General features: G+C 38.2%; 1 protein-coding gene across 1 annotated transcript; it reads right to left on the bottom strand.

Moving 5' to 3' along the window:
• Positions 1 to 57: 57 nt before the first annotated feature.
• Positions 58 to 11470, bottom strand: LOC109138796 (anthrax toxin receptor 2). The gene is made up of 17 exons (XM_019260181.2): positions 11165 to 11470; positions 10450 to 10521; positions 9310 to 9381; positions 9074 to 9155; positions 8661 to 8765; positions 7959 to 8027; positions 6670 to 6750; positions 6506 to 6566; positions 5862 to 5957; positions 5007 to 5076; positions 2973 to 3051; positions 2776 to 2871; positions 2552 to 2602; positions 1693 to 1791; positions 1373 to 1546; positions 1072 to 1152; positions 58 to 186 (listed from the first exon to the last, which is right to left on the bottom strand). The coding sequence occupies exons 1-17, from the start codon at positions 11287 to 11289 to the stop codon at positions 148 to 150; spliced, it is 1452 nt and encodes a 483-aa protein (XP_019115726.2). The 5' UTR covers positions 11290 to 11470; the 3' UTR covers positions 58 to 147.
• Positions 11471 to 13054: the final 1584 nt, after the last annotated feature.

Genomic DNA, 13054 nt, shown 5'->3' with positions numbered 1-13054 from the left:
TCTAATGCACAAAAACAAGTCATAAAACAGCTAATAGATGAAATAACAACACCAGAATAAAAGTAAGAAGTTTATTTACAATACACATTGAATCTTAATGTTCATCTTTGGCAAAAAAAACTGGAATAAAGTGTTCATGTTTGAATATCACTGACTCTGTACTCTGGTGAAGTTAATGCAGCGGCCCTGGAGACAAATAAAAGGCAGACACTACAGTCAGATGTAGTAAAATATCAACCAAAAATATTTTTGTATGACAAAGTATGACATAAAGTAACACAATCAAACCAAAAGTGATGCCTGTTATATGTTCATTTATCTGAATTAGCATAAACACAAGCCATCATGATCTATTCCTGCCAAGATATCAGAATAATTTATCAGTGAAGAGGGAAACAAGCAAAATGTGACATCTACATACGAAGGAGCATGTTGGCTTAAAATGTCACACCTACGTCGTGCTATCTTTCCTTAAAATATTTAAGCCCTGTGAGGCCATTAAGAATACGCATGTGAACAGCATCCTTCAAAATCTGTTGCAAACAGCTAAAAACATTTCATTTTAATCAGAGCACCATCAGCTCCATCATTGTAACACTTCACCCAAAGAGACAAATAAGATCATGAATGATCAAAACCAGATCAGTAAATATTAACATCATAATTAATTATTGGAGGACGGAAATTGGGCTGTATTATTTTCTGTTATTATCTAATCAAATCATTGTGGGGTCAAGACGATGGATTCATTTTATAATTCAGACTGGAGTAAATGATATTCAAAGTATTCTAAATGAATAAGCAGCCTTATTACACGTCTTCGTTGAATACTCGATTCAGATTGGTCACTTATGGTGTTTTATGGATATCGTTTCCCTTTAGCAGACTACTGCTAAGAATAACAGACTGTTGCTATGGATGCAGTTCTGATCATAGACTCTGGAGGACCACAGCAGACACAATAAAATCATTTTTAAATCAATATATTGACAGAAAATATTGATTTCTCTAGTTGCCATGTAATAAGGATCTGTATCACCCTGTCAGAAAATACTGACTGATGTTTCTTACCTTGTCTTGAGATGTCGGCCTCATGATTGCCACTCTGTCATACTGTCTCCTCAGTAATGCCAGCAACGCATCAAAACGTCCCTGAAGGTCGAGTCAAATCAGGTTCATTTAATAAAAACACAAGATAAAAACACAGTTAAAGAATGTTTGTGTGTGTGTGTGAAGGAACAGCAGTGATAAATTCAGAAATATCTACCAATATGCAAAGTTACACACAGCAGCTTTACACATTCGAGAGAAACTTTCTCCAATGCAAAGTGAACAATAATGATTAATGTGATTACTGAAACTGGTGTCTCACCTTGATGGGAGTGTACCATTTGGACTGTGACGGGGGGTTGTAGACCGGAGGAGGTCGTGGAGGTGGTCGGGGTATGATGGGCTCCTCCAGTTCCTCTGGCATAGTGACCACAGCATCTTTGGCCTTCTCTAGCCGTGACCCTTCTTCTGTGGACCCCTTCTGTCCCCAACGCACCTATAGACCACGGGTAAAGACTGCATTTATATACCAGGTTGAAGCCCGCCTTAATAAATGTTGGTAGAAAAAATAAATAAATAAATAAATACATTTTAAAAGTATGGGGAAAAACTTTGTTTCAGTATTTCTTTTTTTTAACTGACCTCCATGCGTTTGATTCCTCCAGGTCCCCTGCCTCCATAGTATGAAGCATCCACTGTAGGCCACCTGTGTTTGGGCAAAGGATCATCTTCTTCTGGATCCTTGAAAATGACAAAATTAAAAAATAACATAAATGACTTGTATGATAACACCAAATATCATATTGTTACTATCAAAATATAAGTGTTGCAGTACCATGGACAGCCAGTAGATGCTGCCTCATTTATCTCAAGAAATGAAACTCTTTTTCTACATGATGGACTAAAGAAAGAGAGAATTTCACTACTATTAAATGACTTGGTGGCAAAAATATCTTGTTTTTACTAAAAAGGGAGTATTATTTAAAGAGGACTGTGTTTATTAGTGCTTTAATGATAGGTAATGCAGCAGACACAGCACATTTTACTCAAAAGTGAAGCATTTAAATCATTATATACCAGCTATAAAACATGAAGGGATTTTGTCTTCAATCTCATCTAAAACACTTAACAAGCAAAGTATTTTCTTTGCTTAGCAATGCAAGTAAAGATATCTGACTTTTGTTGTGACCTGTTTTGAAAAATAGTCAACTCAGATGATTTCGCAAGACGAAACAGGCTGGTGTCATTATAAAGTTGTTCTTAATACACCGAGTGTTGCTGGAGATTTTGCCTCCTTTGTACCGACTTCTTTTCCCTTCTCTTTGCATCTGGGAAGTAGGAAGGAAGTGGTCCCTACTCTGCTCCTTGAATAATAGTCATGCCAGTCACTGGCAAATGGCAACTTGGAGTAAAACCCAAACTTCAGACTCCAAGTGTCCCATCAGAAACCTACTGGTTATGAAAGAGAAATATATTTTTTAACAGTATGTAGTCAACTCACAATGACAGGAGGTGGAGGAGGTGGGCGAGAGGGGGGTGGGTCTCTGATCACCTGTAAAAAAGAACAGTGTATTGTGTAAGGAAAATAAATACATGTTACTAAAGGAAGCAACACTTAAACTTGTGGGCTACTTCCATGAATAACAATAGTACTGAATTATGGTTCATGCTTCCACAAGGCTTCAATTGGAGATACACACGCACATACACAGACTTTAAACTCACCACAGTGCAGCAGAGAGGCCAGAACCACCAGAGTAAAACCAGAGCCACTAACAGCAACAGAGCCAACAGCAACCAGAGCACCCAGGTCCCATCTGACTGCAATAAACACACTTTCGAGTGAATTATGCAAATCCACTTCAGACCTAAAGCTACGTTGTTGTTTTTATTTTTTTTGGTACTGTACGTTTGATACTCACACATGCTGTGGCATAGATGGTAATGGGACTGGATATGTAGGATTGTCCATTATTCAGACTGACTAGCACTTCAATTGATCTGAAATTAATAGAAAAAAATCACTGAAAAAAAACATCCAAGGAGGAAACTGTTCCTACATGAAAGAATCTGTGTCTGACTAACTACTGGGGTCCCTCAGGGTTCTGTTCTGGGTCCCCTTCTCTTAACACAAAGTCACCTGGCTCTGTAATTCATTTTCCTATGGTAGGAAACAAATTCTGTCTCTTCCCAAGTTTGAACTTCAGGAGGTAGCATAAATCTGACATCTCTCAGTGGATGTCCACCACCTGACACCACCACCAACACCACTTGAAGCTCAATCTAATATCACAAGACTAAGATGCTCTTCTTTCCAAAGAAGGCTCCAATCCATGACCTTTTTTTGCAAAATCCACATGGTTGAATGCACTTATTGTAAGTTGTTTGGAATAAAAGCAACATCTAAATAAATGTAATGTGATGTTATGCAATGTAACAGCCACATGAGATGACTTCAGTGTGGTGGAAAGACCATACTAAAAATACATGCATGTGCTTATGGTAGTGTTGGTCGGGAATAAAACTCAAATTAGCCACACACTGTGGTAAAGAAGTGAATATTCAACCCTCTTGTTTAGTGGTCATCCACTGTTCAGCCCTTAAATGTATCCAGTCTTAAACAACCTGACCTAACTGTTTGACCTGTTAACCATTTTGTAACTTAAGGGCTCATCAGCTACACTGTCTAAGAAGCATTCCCATATAGCTATTTTAACCTTGCCAGTTTCCCTTTTGACCTTCCATCATTAGTGCCAAGAACACTGACTCACTGAAGAAGGAAGTCACTGCCATTGATATTCTTATCATATTTTGTCCAGATTTCCTTGTTTGCCATTAGCGTTTGCAGTTAAATATTGTTTAGTTTCTAACATTTGAAGTTGGACTGAGAAAGTTTGGTTTCTCGTTAGCTTTGTTTCGGAGAAATCATACAAACCATGACTGTTTCAGTAGGAAGGGAGTGTTACAGAGTGGGTGAGACATGATGGAGAGTGAGAGGTGACTGGGGACAGATAGAGGGAGGGAGAGACAGCACTGTTTGGAGTGGGTGAAGTTAAATCAGCTTTGGCTCGCTCTCTAAATGCCAAAGAGATATTCTGGTCAGGCTGCCTTCAGTTCATCCAACACTTTGAGCTGTTCACAGATATTTTCACTGTAAACATTGTTCTGGTTCATCTCTCCGTTACACACACATTTCTAGTTTCTATTTCAACCTGCTCTATTTGTACAGGCTTAGCGTTACCTGATTAGGCAAAGAAAAAATGTTGATTTACACTGATAAATTAGGGCACTGTGATCTACAAATATAATTGTATTGTTGTTTTAAGTCAATGTACCAGAATTCCTTTTACATTATTGCATTAGTGTTGTCCTAGTGTGACACCACTGTAGGCCAAAGATGCACTTTCTTTAAAAGCCTGGGTTGAGCCAATGTTGTCAGAGAAATGCCAATGAGGTCATCCTGGATTACTTTCCAGGACTGTTTTGTTTTTTAGTTTTTTTCTTTTCCTTTTCTTATTTATTTCTTTTTTTTCTTACAAAGATTTACGTATTTTTCCATTTTTAGTAAACACAGGTTCAGTATTGGCTTGACAGAGGCTTGAGAGAGAAAAAGATGATGGGGCACACAGATGTTCAGAATCTAATAAAAAGGACAAGGACAGAAAGGACAAAAAACAGACCATGTGACCATGCATAATGAGCGCTTTAGTGACTATTTTCAGCATTCAAACACAAGTGTGGCTTCACAGAATTTATTTCTCTTTTTTTGTGGATAACAGCACCAGAATGCTTGTTGAAATACAGTTTGGGGATTTTGCCTTCAAGAGGAGACCATTTGCTGATAAGTGATAAATAAGCGATAAAAAAATCTATATATATTTTTTTTACTTTCATCTTGTTTACAGTTTCACAAAGGGTTATGAATAGTTTGTGTGTGTATGTGTTTCTTGACTTACTGCCCAACCTCGTGCAGAGCAGGAGCTGGACACAGCAGATGGCCGTCGCTAACTACTGTTGGCTTCTGGTCTGAGAAATAACAGAGACAGATCAACTCTGAGACAGGCGATTCTTTCAAAATTATTCAAAAAACAATTAAAAATACACAAATGTTACAGAAAAATTGCAAATAGTTAACACATCACTTCAGTTTGCAAAACAAATTAGCCTGCGACTGCTTGTGCACCCTGACTGCCCAATAGAAATGATGCTTATGGTGTTTTAACTCCTAAAGACAATCAATCACGGATGAGTGTACAGTCATTGTGTTGGTACATCATCTACTGTAAGACACAAGGAGACTTTTTGCATTGTACCTTTGTAGAAATATTACTGGTATAAACACAGTAAAGGTCAAATGCAAAGCAACAGATGCGTAGCACAAGAAAGAATAAAAATTATTCCAGCAGAACAGATAAAAAAAAACAAGAAACAAAGATAAAATACAGTTATGCACTTTCCCTTCATGTCCTCCCAGTCACACCGCCCTCCCATCAGTCTGTTAATAGATTAATGAGACAGATCCCCTCCCAGCCACTGCTCGGTTTCATAATGTCTCCTCTGTTCTCTGGCTGAAGTCAATAAAAAGCAGCCACTGTTTGTTTCTGGACGTCATGACTCTGATTTTCCACTGCAGATATCTGCACATTGTATCACGTTTCAAATTTCCTGTAGTCCCATGTGGACACAGGTTTTAGCATCACTTGTAAGAAAACTGCATCCTCTGGCAATAGCTACATTAGTATCCAAAAGCCAGTTGTACATCAGCTGACCCCTGAAGTCATGAGCATGTTGAGTGTGTGTCCTGTGCTTACTGTATGACTTTTGATTAACAGTGAGGGAGCAGAGTATGTTGTCCGTCCTCTTGGATCCACTGAAGCCAGTACCCCTCAGCACCACACTGAAAGACTCTGGGAAACATCAGACACATTACACAACGGTGACATCATACTTAGACTGGAGAAGACATGACAATAATTAAACAGCAAATATGTGACTGCGCAAATTAAAGTCAACAGGACAGCTATGCTACCAGCTCTGTGAGGCTTCTTAGGCACAGAGCTAAATCCCAACCTTAGTATGTTAACATACCCACAATGACAAAGCTTACATGGTAATGTTTAGCAGGTATGTAACATTGGCTAATTAGCAGAAAACACAATGTGCAGCTGAGGTTGATGGGAATATTGTCCATTTTGCACGAGATTTGACTTAAAAGCACAGATGGCACTAAAAGGAAGTCAAGGGATCACCAGTCTTTTGAGTGTGTAGGATTTAATGGCACCTAGTGCTGTAGTTGCTGATCGCAACCCTGTCAATATTTCTTGAGATCTTTCAGTCTGGACCAAAGTGTTGGACCAACCAACAGATCAAAATAATTTATTTGCATCATATTTTTTTTGCTGCATTATTATATTCAAACATTACAGATGCAACAAACTCTTTCCCACTAACTTACCATTCACGCAAACACTCGTCGGCTCTATTGTGAATGCGTCTATGCATGACTGCTTCAAGATCTGTGTGGAAATATAGATAATTGTAACAGCTCAGGCTGTACGTCTGTTTTCACAATGCGTAATGCCACTCTCTCACTGTGCGCCAATGTTCATGTGACCTCACCGAGTTGACGATGTCTTTGAGTGCATGAAACCCGGACAGCACTGGGAAGACTTGTTCTGTGCCGTCTGCTATTTCAGCAAGCTGTGATAAAAGTGAAATTTATTTTTAATATGTTACATATGAAGAAATGTACATGTCAGTGTTCACTTCTTGCCGCTTCCCTGGGAGGTCTGCTTGTTTCAGTTAAGTGCTTCAGTAGTGTTTAGGGAGGAAAAGTCAGTTTATAGGAGATGAAAGCTCTGGACAGATGGCTGGAGCTTTCATCTCCTGCTTTAATGATAGCAGAACAGGAAGCTCATCTGACATTATCTAATTAGAGTGTGATGTAATTATTTCCTCCTCAGACCACAAAGTACACTCGGTCAGTAACCGGGCAGAAGAGCTTTTGCACCCGTTGACTACTGAGGACATTCCCAGTCATAAATTATACAATTTTGAAGCCATTTAGATATTAGATAGCTTATTAATACTTATTATATAGATCATAATAATAACACTGTTACTATAATGTGATTGAAGCTGCTGTAACAGCAAACCAAACCATATTAATTCATATTTACAACAATGAAAACCAATTTAAATGAAACACTGTAGCATCAAATCGCTCAACAAAAGTAATTACGGTTTGTTTTTGCAATGTAAATTTTATTAAGGATAATCTATGCCTTGATGTTAACTGTAGAAAAGATCACATATCACAGCATTGCTACAAACACTTGCAGAACAGTGGTTTTTATGGGATAGTGCCCATTGTTTCTTATTGTCAACACAGTCAGCAAGAGGGTGTATTGTTCAGCATGAAAAACAACTTTGGGGACACATTAGGGTTTCATCCTTACTGAGTTCAGCATTTTCATGACTAACACAATGCGCCCTTTCAATAACCTGATACCTGCAGAGGAAGAAATCAAAGTCTCAAAATGCATTCCATGTTTTTACACAAACCAAACACAGAATAAAGTCCAAATCCCTGCCAGCTACTTGCTGTTCTGTCCTCGGAAGGTTCCCATTGAACCCAAACATACTAACCAATGAGGCCAAGGTAAGTTAAGAAATTTGGACCAAACACAACAGCCTATTGAAGTCTTGACCACAACCTAACACACACACACAACCACACACAGAAAGACAAATAAAACCTGTGTTTGAACAACCAACAGTATCAGTGGCAGAGTGAGGTGTTTGTTCTCACAGTGCACCACCAGTCAGAAGCCAACAAGTAAAGTAAAGAGATAAAAGAGGTAAAAAAAAAAAAGAAAAAAAGAAAAAGAAAAGGTAAGTCCTCCTACCTGATTGTGGTCAAAGTCCATGACCCCGACACAGTAAACTCTGGCTCCAAACCCTCTGGCTTTGTCAGCCTGGGAAGCACAACACAAGTGAAGTCCTGAGTTTTGTTCTGCTTCTACTGCTGTACAGTAAACCCATGTTAATGTTTTCAGAACAGAAGCAACTGATAAAATATCAGATGATCTTATTACAGTTCATTCATGTTAAGCCTATTCATTTCACACTACAGCCTACAAAACATACTAAAACATATTAGTTTGTTTTAGAGTGCTGGCAGCAGCAACTGATTAAAATTTTTGCAACATGATACAAAAATCAACATGCAGACCTTTGAAACTGTTCTGAGTTTCAAAGTTGAGTTACTTTAAGTGTCTCCAAAGGGCTGTTGGCAGTGCAGCAGTGAAACAGAAGATATAAAACACAAAAGCACTTGAACACATCATGACAATACAAAAAAAAAGAGGACAGAGTGCACCAACAAACAAACCAACAAACCAAACCGGACATCAAAGTTACTGTGACAGAACAGTTCAGCATATCATGTAGGTTCTTCTTTGTACTGTGCTCAAATGGAAATCAACAGCTGCTTGAAAAGAGTCATGAAACAATAAAACCTTATGGTGCTTATGGAAAAGGTCTCCAAACTGATCACATGATCTGCCAATATTATTTACACACTTCGTGTGTCGGTGTGTGTTTGATACCTCTTGTACAGTCAGTTCAAAGGGGTAGACGTCCAGCTTGCCATCAGTCAGAGCGATGATGATGGTGGATGATGGTGAAGTTTGTGTCTTCATCTGTTCTAACACCTGAAGAGTGAAAGTTGACACAAATTCAGAAACTTTTCAGTCTAAACCACAAAACTCAGCGCAGCTCACATACTGTGTACATGTGAAGCTCTAAAAGGATCATGACACTTTAAACATTTATGTTATGGATTGATGAAACATTTTCTGTTGCCAGACCCCATCAGAGCTGCAGTAGTAAACTCTATTCTAAAATGAAGGTAAAGTTAATTGTGTTAAATTCTGTGTCAATTTCTGTGTAATAAAGTGACCGTCTGTGTAAGGAATATGATTCCTGGCAGACAGTTTTAGTGTTAGATAAGCGCACCTACCGCTGCCATGCCTTCATGCATGTACGTTTCACCAGAAGGTTTGATTTGGCTCAGCTTATTCAAACCCTCGTCTATCTTCGACCTGCAAAGCCAGATCACAAAACCACACAGTGTAAATGAAGACTGCTAAGAGCTCAGAGTGATCTATATTGTAATGATGTTGTTTTTCAGTGAGGAGGAAGACGGACTGATGAATGGGTCAGAGAAGAGAGGGAAGTTTCAATTAAGGATCATACCTGTCTCCAGTTAGTGGCAGTATTACAACTGCTCTGGCTGAAAAGACTATGTAGGAGACCTTCATCCTGGGACTGAAAAACACATGCACACACACACACACACACACACACACACAGGAAGCTTGTGAATCAACAAATCTACACAAGTAAACAACATCAGACAAGTCATTTTTCAACAACAAAAAGGGTAATTTGCTTTTGATCTGATGGAATATAGACATAAATATCAATGGCAATACAATTACATGATGATACTTAGCTTTATACATTGACATGACATGGAAATATATACAACACTGACATATAATGACATTATATGACAATAACTTTAATGTGATATAGTGCATGTATTGCAAATGTAATGCCAAAACAACGATAGACATATAGCATGACTTGACTTTACATAACATGACCTGAGCAGATACCATGCCATGTCATTTCACATGACATGATATGAATTAACAAACCATAAAATTAGCATTTCATGGAACAACATTAGATCCTTGCTCACCCACTGATCTCCATATATTGAGCCCCTGACCACTGCCAGTGTTACTTTGTTGCTCTACTGTTCAGACTGTGAAATGGGGGAAGGGGCATGACTGCCTGTTGTGGTCAACATCTGGCTGAATATTTTGCTCTCATATTTAGCAACCTGCTATTAAACCTAAAGATATCACATACACACCCTCTGTACCATTACACAGAAGGATTTCGGAGCAGTTGGTACCTTGTATAATGTCTGCTGCCCAAAATAGACATGGCCTACTTTTCTTCTCACTACTACTGTTTATACTGTCATTTAAAGACCTATAAAGACTCCCAACGCTTTGGATAGACTTTTTTCATTAGTTTAATTTTTGCTGTATGAATCTGGTTCAAATGTAATATGTCTGGTTTTGAACTGTGTTATACAATGTTTTGTATTATTCTACATTTTCTTCTTTTGTTATTATTTTGGGTCTTTTAATGCCGTTGTTTTTGACAGAGACGGACAAAGAAAGACAGGAAACTGTGGAGAGAGACGATTATATGCAGCAAAGGGCTGCAGGTTGGAACTGAACCCGTGCTGCTGTAGTAAGGACACAAACAAGCGAATAAGAGGAGCAGGGGAGAGGAGAGAACAGTCACTTTACTCACCTGACAAACCTGTTGGTGAGCTTCTCCACAAATCCATAGATGTCATCCCAGTGTCCCCACACACTGCCTGACCTGCAGAAACAGGCAGATAAATCGCACTCATCCAAACATGAAACATGAAATGCAATTCAAAACAAGCTTTAACACCAAACATTCACAGCCCTGAAGACTGTTAAACGAGACAGTTAAACCAGGTGCTGCGCTGTGTGGTTGACAGAAAAACAAGTGCAAATGGTAGAGATGGTTCTTGAAATGAATGTAAAAATATGGAGATGTATCTAGAAATGTTTTCATCAGGTTTCCTAACACTTACATGCAGCTCTCTTGCTCAGGGCAGTCCAAACATAACATTATTACACAGCATGAGAACAAAATAAACAGAACGGGTGTTGCATAGAATAAACAGAGAACAGATAAATGAGCTGTTATTGAAAATTGTTCATGCTTAACAACAACATAATACACTGTGAGGAACTCTGGACGCTATAAAAGTGAACTTTCTCCAAAACTGATGGTCAGGACAGGAAACATTAAAACAAACCTGCAGTGAAGCAGCAGAGGCACATGCAAAACTAAACACAGCCATACATGGAGAGGACTGAAGGCTGCACTGAGGTGACAATATGAAATTAATATTCTGATCTGGCCAGTAGGCTCATTTATTCCCTCAGTCAAACACATGCATGCAGACAGAAAACAGTCTGTACTCACTCACCTGTCCAAAACAAAATAAATATCAAACGCTCCATCACAAGAAGCTTCGTCGCCCTCATGCATCGATGGATTCACGCAAACACTAAGATAAAGTAGGATTTGGCAACACATCCATATTCGATCCATAATCCATGCGTTTCATATCAGCAGTCAGCTACAGTGTGAGTCCTGTTTGTTCACAGCATCATCCCGCCGGTTCACATGTTGAATCAGTGCTGAGAGGACGTACATGTGAATTCCTCTCTGTCAGCTGATAATGAAATAAACGGGGAAGGGCGCACAGCTGCTGAGAAACACTCACACACCAGCAGCAGCAGCAATCACATCAGGACACGACTTCCCTCAGGATTTTTCAAATTAAACCCATTCACTAACTAAATCAAAAATGTTTTTAATCTTTAATGCCAGGGCAGATGCTACAGTAAATCAACCTAAAAATATATAAAAATTTAAATAAAACGGCGCTTTAAAATGGTTTATAAGCATGCAGAGAAATAAGAAATATGGTAATATCAATGGTAGTATAGGATAATACAGAAAATAACAAGAACAGGTCTATCACAATTTAACAGTAGGTAAGGTCAGGTACAGTGGTGTGGTGCATGGGTCAGTCTGTATTTGTTGTACCCACTTCTTAATCCCCCCTGATGCTCATCATTCACAGTGTTCTCTGAGCTGAAGTTTTGTTTCATCAGATGGCAAAGACACACTTCATGAGTATCCTTTGCTGGATGCTGAGCTTTAAATGAAACAAAGAGCATACATTAAGAGTACATCCACTTCTCAAGGCACAACTACACCACTGGTCAGGTAGTACATGAATTAAATGAAACTAACTAAATGAAACTAACTAAATGAAATACATATATTTGCGACTGGGGACAGTATAACTTATATTTCAGAATCAGATAGTTATAAATATATTTATAAAGTGCAGAGAAACAGAATAATTATAATAAAGAAAACATGAATCCATCTTATGCAAACAGAGAAAAGTTATTTCATGTATGTATGTATTTTATGTTGCAAAATACAGGAAACTAAGAAAGAAGGGTTAAAACATATGTTATTTAATCTGATTTTACTCATATGAGGGCTCTGACTCTATTATGCTTTTATTTTGAAGGCAAAATGATTTATCTTCCTGTGTTGTTGACGCTATCTTGGACTTTATTTGAGCTGCCAGAGCAGCTGTTATAAATAGTGAATGACAAAAGATCACAAAAGCATAAAGAATGATAGGCTGATGGCTCAGATATTTTAAAATAACTACTAAGGAAATATCTGACCCATAAATATTTTGTACTTTAAACAGAAGTGAGAGGGGCCATTTTCCTCCATTGAAACAACACATCTTTTTTCTGGGTATTTCGAATGAGTGGGTGCCATGATTTGAGATTTAATAAAAGTTTGCCTCTCAGTCGATGAACTATTCAACAGTGGCTTATTACAATACATTTATCAGTGACTCATAAATAACTCTCCCAACAATATACCGTGTAATTTACTGTGGTGTCTTTTTTTCTTTTCAGTATAATCAAGTGCATCATGTTTCTGTAAATCTATTGCAGATGGAAAGCAGCATTGAACAGGCTAACGCCCTTGGTATGTCAGAGTGATTTACTGCATTGCATGAAATCAAACTTACTCCAGAGAAAAGATTGGCCTTTCCAAGCATGTTTCTTCAACACCAGAACATGACCATGTTATCAAAAACACACTTTATCATGTCACAAATATTTACATATATATATAATCTTCTTTTATGGTGTTGTAATTATATGTTCCATTGTGTCTGCAGGGATGCAATGTTCCGAATTCCAACTGCTTGTTGCTTCCAAGTAGGTTTAATTTCATCTTTTAAGCCGTATGAAGTCATGACAGTAAACAG

Source organism: Larimichthys crocea, chromosome IV, assembly GCF_000972845.2.
Source record: "Larimichthys crocea isolate SSNF chromosome IV, L_crocea_2.0, whole genome shotgun sequence".
Classification (NCBI taxonomy): Eukaryota; Metazoa; Chordata; class Actinopteri; family Sciaenidae; genus Larimichthys; species Larimichthys crocea.
The sequence above is the reverse complement of the archived record's forward strand: the minus strand, read 5'-3'. Positions and strand labels throughout refer to the sequence as shown.